This window comes from Xenopus tropicalis, chromosome 4 (assembly GCF_000004195.4).
Source record: "Xenopus tropicalis strain Nigerian chromosome 4, UCB_Xtro_10.0, whole genome shotgun sequence".
NCBI lineage: Eukaryota > Metazoa > Chordata > Amphibia > Anura > Pipidae > Xenopus > Xenopus tropicalis.
The window spans coordinates 151,751,747-151,765,102 of NC_030680.2; the positions used below are offsets into that span (position 1 = coordinate 151,751,747).

General features: G+C 40.8%; 1 protein-coding gene across 2 annotated transcripts; it reads right to left on the minus strand.

Annotated features, from left to right (window-relative positions):
• Positions 1-347: 347 nt before the first annotated feature.
• On the minus strand, positions 348-12,772 carry barx1 (BARX homeobox 1). Of its 2 annotated transcripts, none has more exons than XM_004914825.4 (4): positions 11,962-12,772; positions 5,949-6,255; positions 4,129-4,213; positions 348-1,928 (listed from the first exon to the last, which is right to left on the minus strand). In XM_004914825.4, exons 1-4 carry the CDS (start codon positions 12,161-12,163, stop codon positions 1,761-1,763), a joined length of 762 nt encoding a protein of 253 aa, XP_004914882.1. In that variant the 5' UTR covers positions 12,164-12,772; the 3' UTR covers positions 348-1,760. The 2 variants fall into 2 exon arrangements, with proteins under 2 accessions (XP_004914882.1, XP_002942817.1); XM_002942771.5 differs by having other exon boundaries at positions 348-1,925; positions 11,962-12,770.
• Between the last annotated feature and the right edge of the window lie 584 nt (positions 12,773-13,356).

A 13,356-nucleotide genomic window follows, 5' to 3' on the forward strand; every position in this document is an offset into this window, starting at 1 on the left:
TTTTCTCTGTAATAATAAAACAGTGCTTTGTATTTGATATAATTACCCCTTACTGGATGCAAAATAATCCTATTGGGTTTAATTAATGTTTTATTGATTTTTTAGTAGAGTTAAGGTATGGAGATCCAAATTACGGAAAGACCCCTTATCCAGCATACCCTTGGTCCCGAGCATTCTGGATAATGGGTCCTATACCTGCAAATGACGTCCTTTATATCATTTATAAATGTGTTAAACTACAAATACTACTATTTATATATATATATATACATATATATAGACAATATTTTTTATTATAAGCAGCTAAAGATAAAAAAATTGACATTAAAAAAAATGCTTTCGGAATATTGTAGAAATATTGAATGGATTTATTTCATGGAAACAAGGCAGCGTTATTATAAAATAAAGTTCCGCAGAGTGAAAATACCGACAAGGAGAGCCGCTTGCTCGCTGGAGACACCAATCAGGGGCAGTCCCTTCAGCACACAATGGGTTAATGGGCAGAGTGGCGCAGTCCAAGCTATGGGGGGGGGGGGGGGTAACGGTCTCAGTTGAAATGAATCAATCTTTGAAATAAAAATAAATCAAAGGGCAGAAAAACAAAATATTGGTATTTATGTTGGCAAAGTAGAAAAGGCGCAGAAATGGCACAGGAAAGATTTTCGGGTTGAGCATTTCCCCGGGAGGGAAAAACAAATACATTAAATACAGTCGAGGAAAGAGAAATATTATAGAATGTTCTACTAACCCTTGGGAACCTCCTTGTCCTGCAATTCCTTAGCAACAGAGCTGCAGGGACGGAGCACAATGTCCCTATTTCCACATATATATAAAAAAAATAATCCGTGTTCCGGAAACCAGAAAAAGTCATTAAAGTCTCTCAGGAACAGCCCAGTAGTGGGGCAAATTCCCTCCCGCTATCTGCCCCTCCGTGTCTGTCTTTGTATCTGAGGGAAGGAGGTGAGTCTCTCTCTTTGTGCCCCCGGTGGGAGCAGGTAAGTCTCTCTCTTTGTGCCCCCGGTGGGAGCAGGTAAGTCTCTCTCTTTGTGCCCCCGGTGGCAGCAGGTAAGTCTCTCTGTGTCCTCGGTGGGAGCAGGTAAGTCTCTCTCTTTGTGCCCCCGGTGGCAGCAGGTAAGTCTCTCTCTTTGTGCCCCCGGTGGGAGCAGGTAAGTCTCTCTCTGTGTCCTCGGTGGGAGCAGGTAAGTCTCTCTGTGCCCCCGGTGGGAGCAGGTAAGTCTCTCTCTGTGCCCCCGGTGGGAGCAGATATGTCTTTCTGTGCCCTTGGTGGGAGCAGGTAAGTCTCCCTGTGCCCCTGGTGGGAGCAGGTAAGTCTTTCTGTGCCCCTGGTGGGAGCAGGTAAGTCTCCCTGTGCCCCTGGTGGGAGCAGGTAAGTCTCCCTGTGCCCCTGGTGGGAGCAGGTAAGTCTTTCTGTGCCCCTGGTGGGAGCAGGTAAGTCTCTCTGTGCCCCCGGTGGGAGCAGATATGTCTTTCTGTGCCCCCGGTGGGAGCAGGTAAGTGTCTCTGTGCCCCCGGTGGGAGCAGGTAAGTGTCTCTGTGCCCCCGGTGGGAGCAGGTAAGTGTCTCTGTGCCCCGGTGGGAGCAGGTAAGTGTCTCCCTGTAGCTCCTGGCTTAGTCCCTCGGTGCCGCCCCTTGTGCTCCTATTGGACAGGATGAGAGTTGCTCCGGGCCCCCAGGCTGCTCCGGGGTTGGTGCCGTTATCCTAATTAGGTCTCTATTGGGCACAGTGATTAAGCGCTTAATTACTCCTCCTGATTCACCTCCGAGGGTGAGTGGAGACTCTCTGTCAGCTTTTCTGCCTCCTTTGCCCTCTCCTGCTCGGTCAGCTGCTCGCTGCTGGGAATGGAGTTCTTTTTGGGGCGCCCTTTGGGTTTTGTGGGGGATTCCAGGCCTCCGCCCTGCAATACCTGCTTAGCAAAATACACAGAACGTCAGGCAAATAATATCCCTCATGGAAACAACAGAGATAAACAGAGAAGCGACAGAGACTTGGGGGGCACCCAATCCACTATTTAGGGAATCCGGCCAAACCCCCAAATCCTTTGGGAATGATCAGCCGAATACCGAACCGAAGCTGAATCCTAATTTGTGTGTGTTAAAGGTATGCAAGGGTTAAAGGCAACAAGAAAATTTAAACTTTTTTGTTTATGTGACAAAAAGTCATGTGATATTAAGGATTCGGATTTGGTTCGGCCAGAGGCAGGGATTGGGCCCAATCGGAATCCTTCAGCCCAATCGGAATCCTTCAGCCCAATCGGAATCCTTCAGCCCAATCGGAATCCTGCTGAAAACGGCCCAATCCCAAACTGAATCCTGGATTCCATGCTTCCCCAATAAACACACACGAGCAGATACAAATGCCGACACACACACATATGCACAAAGTGACATTAAAGGACAAGTCAACCCACAATATAAGACAGACGCCGCTTCTAATAACAATTATATTCTGGCTTGACTTGTCCCTTAATGACATTATAATTTTACACCCCCATATACACAAACACACAATGACACACACACACTAATACACACACACACACACACAGTAACACACACACACATATATATATATACTAATACACACACATATATACTAATACACACACTAACACTAATACACACACACACAAATACACACACACAAATACACACACACTAATACACACACACATATATATATATACTAATACACACACACAGTAACACACACACACACAGTAATACACACACACATATATTTATACTAATACACACACACAGTAATACACACACATATATATATATATACTAATACACACACACATATTTACTAATACACACACATATATACTAATACACACACTAACACTAATACACACACACAAATACACACACACTAATACACACACACACACTAATACACACACATATATATACTAATACACACACACACACAGTAACACACACACACACACAGTAATACACACACACATATATACTAATACACACACACATACACTAATACACACACACATATATACTAATACACACACTAACACTAATACACACACACACACAAATACACACACACTAATACACACACACACATATATATATACACTAATACACACACACACACAGACACACACACACACATATATATATATACTAATACACACACACACTAATACACACACATATATATATATACTAATACACACACACACACACACACATATATATATATATATATATATACTAATACACACACACACACACACTAATACACACATATATATATATATACTAATACACACACACTAATACACACACACATATATATATACTAATACACACACACACACACACAGTAACACACACACAGTAACACACACACACACTAATACACACACATATATATATATACTAATACACACACACACAGTAACACACACACAGTAACACACACACACACACACACTAATACACACACACATATATACTAATACACACACACACACACATATATATATATATACACTAATACACACACAGACACACACACATATATATATATACTAATACACACACACACACTAATACACACACATATATATATATATACTAATACAAACACACACACACAGTAACACACACACAGTAACACACACACACTAATACACACACATATATATACTAATACACACACTAACACTAATACACACACACACTAATACACACACACTAATACACACACACACACACACATATATATATATATACACTAATACACACACAGACACACACACAGACACACACACACACACATATATATATACTAATACACACACACACACTAATACACACACATATATATATATATACTAATACACACACACACTAATACACACACACTAATACACACACACACACACACATATATATATATATACACTAATACACACACAGACACACACACAGACACACACACACACACATATATATATACTAATACACACACACACACTAATACACACACATATATATATATATACTAATACACACACACACATATAAGAGAAGACACAGTCCCTGCTGGACCGTTGGAACCAGGTAAAAATCACTTACTATTTTCTTCCATTTCATCCTGCGGTTCTGGTACCAGGTTTTCACCTGCAGCTGGCTGAGGCCCAGGGATTCCGCCAGGTCTATCCTGTAAGACAATATTCCTGGTTAGGCCCCCGACCAACTGCAACTAGAGGCAAAATGATCAGACTTTTCCATCAGCCCATGGCCAGTGTGTAAGCGGCTAAACACCCGGATCTACTGGGGATTTCTGTTCCCTCTTATGCCTCATATTCTGCCATCTCTGCATTTGGGTTTCTCCATTGTTTTAGGGCCCCAGACTCAGATTTTTAGTGCTAAAGTCAAGGAAAAAAAAAGTTTTACTCTGCATCCAAACGGCCTAAAATCCCACAATTTGTTTCAGATTTTTGATGCTGTTTTTTGTGCGACAATTCAGAAAAGCCGCACTTTCTGCCACTTTTTCCCACATGGACTTTTTCATTTCGTATTTTTTAGTAAATGTCAGACATTCGTGGAAATGAGTTCAGGTGAATTTTTAAAAATAAAAAAAAGAGAAATGTTAGCATTTTAGTTAATCTGCCCCTTCATGCACCATTTTAATGGCTTTGTAGGAAGACCCCTTATAGGAGGCCTGGGGACCTCTAGGCCCAATGGGTGAACACTGATTGGCTGTATCCATGCGCCCCACGCCCGATCATACAAGTCACATGAAGGGACTTCTAATTGTTCCAGTTTTTGCATTATCCAATGGCAGATATTATTAGCTTTATGTGAAAAAATATATATTTTCCTGCCTGGTTGGGGGAGTTTATTGGCAATATTGGAATTATTAGCCACACCTACAAATCAATAAAACAGACCCGTTCACAATTTAGATTAATCCACCAACCACGGACATTCTGATCCAGCTAGAGGTGGCCATACACAATAAGATCCATGCCAAACGAGCGGATCTTCTCCTGATATTCACACCTAAGGTGGGCGATATTGATTAGATTCAACTGTTTGCCCGTAGGGCCAAACGACTGAATGTACCAGTGGGCATACGTGCCGTCGGACCCAGGACCGCAACAATGATCCAATGGAAAATCAAACCTGCCCCACGGAGATCTGTCCAATTTATGCCAAATACTGGTCAGGTAGGCCCGTCGGGGGGCAGATATGCTACAGAATCGGTCTGAAGGACCCAAATTGGTAGCTAAAATCTGCCGTGTATGGGCGCCTTATCAATGGATCCCAATGGCGAGGGGAAAGGAATTCTATTGGCTACCAGAGCTGCTATAATAAAGCATGGAGGCTTCTGGAGGTTACTCAGCGGCCGCCTTTCCCACCGCTATTAAAAAAAGTTAAAAAATTCAAAGTGAAGCTGATTGTGAGGGAAGTGTTAGCGAGCTGGCAATATCCTAAGCCCATTTGGGCCACATTTTTTATTTTAGGTGATTTATTTTTACAATTTTTTCCCTTTTCTGTTCCGCCTTGAAAGCGTTATTCCGTTTACAGGTCGCTTTGCCCAGGCCATACGGTCCTATAGGAACATTAGAGAGGAAAGTGATAAAGTTGGACGGAGAGGCATCATTCTCCCTGCTCTCTAACTGCCTCTCCAGCACCATAAACACTTGCCCTGGCATTATACCCGCGTTATGTATGTTTCATTCATAAAGTGCCGGCACTAACAGTGCCCGGGGGGGATATTGACTTGGAACCCAGCACTGTGGCAATAATGAGATTAAACTAGGATGGAATGTATCCGATGTATAAATGAACAGAATATTCCATAGTTGGGTCTAGTAAGAATCCTTAGTGATGAGAGCTGGGGGTGTTAGTTATAGCCCTAAGGGGTGAGTCAAGGCAAATGCACCAACCTGTCGGGGGTGGAGAGGTATTTCTGCTTCTCAAACCGCTTTTCCAGCCCCATCAGTTGAAGTTCAGTGAAAACCGTCCGACTTCTCCTTCCCTTCTTGGCTTTACTGCCCCCCTGCTCCGACACGCTGGATTCCAACTTGCCCCGCAGGTGAAGCTCCAAGGGCAGGTGATGGGGTGTTCCTGGGCCCCCCTGGAGCCCAGAGCCGGCAGCAAGCAATGCGGAACTAATGGGGGAGCCCAAGGCCGGGCAGGATAACGGGCTCAGGGGGAACTTGAAAACCGACGCTTGTTCTGCCTTCAGTAACGCTGCAAAGAGACACGGAGACATGAGTGGGACCCCCATATGGGCACTTACCTACAGCTGGGCCGGGGGGGGACATAGCAAGCACTCTGACCCAGGAATTCTACTGCATTTCTTTAATACAGGTATAGGACCTGTTATCCAGAATGCTCGGAACTTGAAGCTTTCCGGATAAGGGGTCTATCGGTAATTTGGATCTTCATACCTTAAGTCTACTAAAAAGTCATTTAAACATCATTTAAACCCAACAGGATTGTTTTGCCTCCAATAAGGGGTAATTATATCTTAGTTGGGATCAAGTACAGGTACTGTTTTATTATTACAGAGAAAAGGGAATCATTTAACCATTAAATAAACCCAATAGGGCTGTTCTGCCCCAATAAGGGGTAATTATATCTTAGTTGGGATCAAGTACAGGTACTGTTTTATTATTACAGAGAAAAGGGAATCATTTAACCATTAAATAAACCCAATAGGGCTGTTCTGCCCCCAATAAGGGGTAATTATATCTTAGTTGGGATCAAGTACAGGTACTGTTTTATTATTACAGAGAAAAGGGAATCATTTAACCATTAAATAAACCCAATAGGGCTGTTCTGCCCCAATAAGGGGTAATTATATCTTAGTTGGGATCAAGTACAGGTACTGTTTTATTATTACAGAGAAAAGGGAAATAATTTTTAAAAATGAGAATTATTTGCTTATAATGGAGTCTATGGGAGATGACCTTTCCGTAATTCGCAACTTTCTGGATAACGGATTTCTGTATAAGGGATCCTATACTTTTCTTTATTAAAAATGTATTTCAGTATAATTCACCTCTTTCATTTAAGAAGAAATAGCCGTACATTAGACCATCAGAGGCAGTTATACAGTTACAGGGGCAGTTATACAGTTACGGGGGCAGTTATACAGTTACAGGGGCAGTTATACGGTTACAGGGGCAGTTATACAGTTACAGGGGCAGTTATACAGTTACAGGGGCAGTTATACAGTTACAGGGGCAGTTATACAGTTACAGGGGCAGTTATACGGTTACAGGGGCAGTTATACAGTTACAGGGGCAGTTATACGGTTACAGGGGCAGTTATACAGTTACAGGGGCAGTTATACAGTTACAGGGGCAGTTATACAGTTACAGGGGCAGTTATACAGTTACAGGGGCAGTTATACGGTTACAGGGGCAGTTATACAGTTACAGGGGCAGTTATACAGTTACAGGGGCAGTTATACGGTTACAGGGGCAGTTATACAGTTACGGGGGCAGTTATACAGTTACAGGGGCAGTTATACGGTTACAGGGGCAGTTATACAGTTACAGGGGCAGTTATACAGTTGCAGGGGCAGTTATAAAGTTACGGGGGCAGTTATACAGTTGCAGGGGCAGTTATACAGTTACGGGGGCAGTTATACAGTTACAGGGGCAGTTATACAGTTGCAGGGGCAGTTATACAGTTACAGGGGCAGTTATACGGTTACAGGGGGTCACAGCACAAGTATCTATTGATCCTATTGATCCTGAATGTTCTGTTTTAGTTACAGATTCCCTTTTATTCCAACTTCCCATATAGATTCTCCTGAACACAGACCCTGGGGGACCCCCCCCACACCCTCTGGGGACCCCCCCAACCCCGAGGAACGGCTCCCACTAATTCTCCCATGCAATGAAGTTTATCCACCTCGAAATACAGAGTCGGAATCCTCAAGCAAAGTCTGAGAATAATAAACGTTATCGTCCCATCGCTGTCGGGTTCCGCCGACGTTTCATTTTAGCAAAAGTAAATGTTTAAACTACTGACATTTTAATTCGCTCTGAATGGATTGTGTGTAAATTACATCCCCAAATCATGTGGAATCATTTATTCCCTATTCCGCCGCGTTTCCCTGCCGCTCCGCTCCCCTTAGCGCTTGATTTATGGACTATTGGGCCGGTTCTACTAACTGTCACCCTGCGGAACAGCAAGAAACAGCCAAGAATCCAGCTAAATCCCAGAAAACATTTACACAATTATTTTAGTTTTAGGATTTACTTCTAACGTGAGGTTTATTTGTCCTTTAAACCAGGATCATTTTATGTCAGAAAAGCAGAAATAAAACCGATTTAAAAAAAAGCATCAAACCCGGGAAACATTTACGTGAAACTTCCGAGTTTTATTGTTTATTTTACGTAAAATCCATTATTTCTACGGTCGTTCTGCCGTCCCTGCTCCTAAAGGGGAACTTAAGGGTTAAATCGCCGCTTCATTTGCGACAGTTAAAACAGGAAATTAGGAAAATTGTCAAGAGAAGTCGTTTAAACCTTCTGAAAAGGAAACAAGTAACGGGGCCGTTTGGTCGGATTATATAATATATAAACATATATTTTTGCCCCAGAACTATTAAGAAATGAAAACAAAATGTTAAGGAGATTTTTACACTAAATTGTAATGAAATAAATGTTTTCCCTGTTTAAATTCAGTTGCGAAAAGGTTCGTTATTAAGTGTAAATGGCACTCCGGGCACAGTAGCGCTGTATATACAATATATTACCCTATCTATAAATACACAGGAGATTTTTCCATTAATACATTATCTGTCGTTTTTTTCTAAAGAGGAAAAAAAAAATCAAGTTTAAAAATATTTTTGTGTCTGAATTTCATAAGTTCATTTATTGATTTCTTTGCTTTTTGTTGTTTCTAAGTATTTTTTCTCCTTTCCAGGTTGTTATTTGATTAGAATTTATTTCTGGCAAATAATTACTTAAGGGTTCATTATTATTATTATTATTATTATTATTATTATATGGCTTAAGGGTTATTTTCTAGAACTGGGCGCTATTATAGGGTCAAAGGAACATATTTTGAGATCTTAAAAAGAAAGTAGCGAGAGTTAAAGTGACTTCAGTTAAGGCGGAACATTAAGGTGGCACTTACTTATTGATTTTCTTCTTCTGCAAGATTCTCAACATTATTGTATATATACAGGTATGGGATCTGTTATCTGGAACGCTCCAAATTACAGGAAGGCCGTCTCCTATAGACTCCATTTTAAGCAAATAATTCAAGTTTTTAAAAATGATTTCGATATACTCTGTAATAATAAAACAGTACCTGTACTTGATCCCAACTAAGATATAATTACCCCTTATTGGGGCAGAACAGCCCTATTGGGTTTATTTAATGGTTAAATGATTCCCTTTTCTCTGTAATAATAAAACAGTACCTGTACTTGATCCCAACTAAGATATAATTACCCCTTATTGGGGCAGAACAGCCCTATTGGGTTTATTTAATGGTTAAATGATTCCCTTTTCTCTGTAATAATAAAACAGTACCTGTACTTGATCCCAACTAAGATATAATTACCCCTTATTGGGGCAGAACAGCCCTATTGGGTTTATTTAATGGTTAAATGATTCCCTTTTCTCTGTAATAATAAAACAGTACCTGTACTTGATCCCAACTAAGATATAATTACCCCTTATTGGGGCAGAACAGCCCTATTGGGTTTATTTCATGGTTAAATGATTCCCTTTTCTCTGTAATAATAAAACAGTACCTGTACTTGATCCCAACTAAGATATAATTACCCCTTATTGGGGGCAGAACAGCCCTATTGGGTTTATTTCATGGTTAAATAATTTTTTTAGTAGATTTAAGGTATGGCGATCCAAATTATAGAAAGATCTCCAATCTGGAAGACCCCAGGTTGCGAGCATTCTGGATAATAGATCCTATACCTGTATATTGTATATATACAAAAATATTGATTTATTTTATTTATTAATAGATAAAAATGATTATAGGATTTTAGAGATATTTCTAAGTCCTTTATCAGTGTAATTTTAGTTATATTGAATTATTAAATACACTAATATACAAGTGTTTTCTTGTTATTATTAACAGTTATATTATATACACACTTTCAATTAAGTTATATTTTGCAGGCAGATTTTTTTTCTGTTTTTACATAATAACGTTTTACAGGTAACAATTAAAAAAAATTAAAGAACTAATTTAGTTATTACATTTGAACACAATGTCAGTTTTATAAAGGAATATCTTGGGAATGATAGTAATAACGCTACTGGACAATTAAGGGTGGAAATTGAGCCGGTGTTTGAGCAGTAAATGCAGGCTTTGTGCGAGTGATGGGGGTAATTATATCAGCGCTGGGTTCTAACTTGCCTTTAATCTGCTGCATGACTCACGTTATTTATCCGCCGTACGGAGCTACAATAACAGCAATTTAAACACTAACGCTAATGAGGCAGCGACATGAAACGCTAATAACCCGACAGAAATAACCGCTTCATTTTATTTATTGACTCTAATGAGCAAATAAGTGATTCAATATGAATTAAAACTATGAATTCACATTGATTGAATGCAAACGAACAGCTATTCGGATTATAACGATCATTATTATCCCCGTCGCTCGTTATATCTGGAAATACGTGGCGGCCGCTGATTCGGGAGACGGATCCTGCGCGGTTTTGCCGTTACGCAAGCGAAGGAAGAAATAAAACAGGAAAAGGTAAAGATTAAAAATCAACAGAATCCGGCAGAGACGGAGTCGAAACGTTGTTTTAGCTTTTTGTAACACTAACGAACGACTTTCTATTATTTAAATCTAAAGTAAAAACGAAGGACGTCCAACCCTACGTAATATAGTAATTACTAACGATAACGATAACGAATGCCTTCAGAGAAATAGAATTAAACGGAAGACGGGGGAGAAATGATTATTTGTCCCTGAATTTATTCCAGGAAATATCCGGATACAATAATAATTGAAACGTTTGCCTCCCTAAATCCTTTTATAGGGGAATTATGTGACATTTTTGGTATTCAGTGTATAATTTATAGCTGTATAATCTCCTCCCTAAATGATTATACCCCACGGTGGGGCAACTTTCTGCCCGGAGGTGCCTGGGATTTTATGTTTGTGGATATAAATGTTCAGGAAGCGAAAGGCTGGGAAATAATAAAGCGAGTTCATATTTTATAGGAATTGGCAGGTTTGTGAAATACGTGATACAGATTTATAGCTCTTTGCACTAATGTCTTTATATTTATTATTTCATTCTTAGAAAAAAATAACTGGGTATCCGAGGGAATTCTTATTCCCTATATATATTGTATCACTATTACTGCGCTGGATATTTGACAAAGGTATATAACTACAATATTATACAGAATATCTAATGTTTTTATATAAGTGTTACAGCTATATACCGAGAATATTTACTGAATATTTGATTTTTTTATCTATATTATTACACTAGGTATTTATATATTATATATATATTATAAAATATATATTTATACTTATGATGTTTTTTGAATTTATGCAGCCTGGTTGCTATAATGGATATTTGACAGAGATATTTACCTATTCTATATTTCAGGGTGGGTCTTGGCTAAGTTATTATACGGGGTATCATGGGTTTTCACAGAGACAGATACACAGACTGGGATGTTTGTCCTTCCCAAAGGAAGTGATAGGGGCATATTCCTCTCACCGTGGGCAGCTTCCAGACTGGGTACAGTAGGTCTGGGCATATTCATATCTCCCCTTGGTAGGGGCAGTTGCCGGCTGGGAACAGTAGGGGTACTCACCCATATCGTTTTGTTTCCAGCTGGGTACAGAAGGGTCCCCTAGTTGTGTGGCCAATGCTCAGCCATTATTGGAGGCCAAAGAGAAAGAGGTAGAGGTTTGGGGGTACGTACCTAGATGATTGTGATAAGGTCTGGCTGAGAGAAGTGCTTGCACCCCAAACTTTAGCAACTCCCCCGCAGGTGGAGAAGCTTTGGGGTCCTGGTGGTCGGTCAGAATCTCCTCTATCATAAAACTTCTGTAGCGGTGGGATCTGTGGTCCACAAACGCGTCATGGGCAAAATAATGGCCCCCTAAATCCAAGGGGTGCTGCATTGTTCCAATACCAGGTACCAGGCAGATGGTGGCAGAATGGTGTCCTCCCAAGGAACCCAGCAATGGTGGCAGAGTTGCACCCTGCCAGGAACGTTTGCCGCTTGGTGCTCTCACAAGGGACTCGGTAGTGACACAAATTTGAAGTTTTGCCCCATCCGCAGGCGCCCAACAATTGCGTCAGACTGGCACCGTCCAAAAGCCCAAATAATGCCGTCAGGCTGGCACCCTGCTAGGGAGAGGGTACAGAGGCTGGCACCCTGCTAGAGAGAGGGTACAAAGGCTTCCAGGTACAGAGATCCCCTAGAGAAGAGGCTCCCATCTGCCCAGTTCAAGGCTCCCTTCCATTGTGGGCAGGGTAAGATCCAACGTGCCAACTGTGCCACCTCAGGCGGGAGACTCCTGTTGCCTCAGCAGTTACTCGGGGCAAATAGATCCTGGATGTCTGTGCCCATTCAGGTCGAGCCGCTTCAGCTCTGCAGGAAGAATGACACAAGCCTGAAAGTTTTCCAAACTGCTGCTGAAGGCACCTCTGTCGGAGACCCCCCTCTCTCCCCGCCCAGAGCCAGGGGAAGAGCCTATGGTGGATCTCTGACCTCCACTGGGGACAGGCAAGGGAGGCTGCACCCACTGCAAGAACTCCGAGCCGCTCACTGCGGCCCCCACTCTGCACATTAGCACCCCCCCACCTAATTAGTGTGAGTGTGCAAGTCATTTGCACTGGGGGCAGTCAGTATGGTAACATTACACACACTTACACACTCGCACAGTTATATGCACAGATACACACACACAGTATATATATATATACATATACATAGTTATATGCACACATACACACACACAGTATATATATATACATATACATAGTTATATGCACAGATACACACACACACAGTATATATATATATACATAGTTATATGCACAGATACACACACACAGTATATATATATACATATACATAGTTATATGCACACATACACACACACAGTATATATATATATATATATATATACATAGTTACAGTATATGCACAGATACACACATTCAGGGCATATATATATATATATACTCACACTTATATGCACAGATACAGTATATATATATATATACACACACACACAGTTATATGCACAGATACACACATACAGACTATATATATATATATATAGTATATATTTATATATATACACAT

What these genes read in the sequence shown, in the direction of transcription:
- barx1 (XM_004914825.4), bottom strand. Translation starts at nt 12,163, where the DNA reads ATGCAGCACCCCTTGGATTTAGGGGGCCATTATTTTGCCCATGACGCG. An exon ending in ACCTTATCACAATCATCTAG is followed by an intron (nt 6,256 to 11,961) that starts GTACGTACCCCC and finishes GTCTCTTTGCAG; the next exon opens with CGTTACTGAAGGCAGAACAA. An exon ending in TACCTCTCCACCCCCGACAG is followed by an intron (nt 4,214 to 5,948) that starts GTTGGTGCATTT and finishes ATTGTCTTACAG; the next exon opens with GATAGACCTGGCGGAATCCC.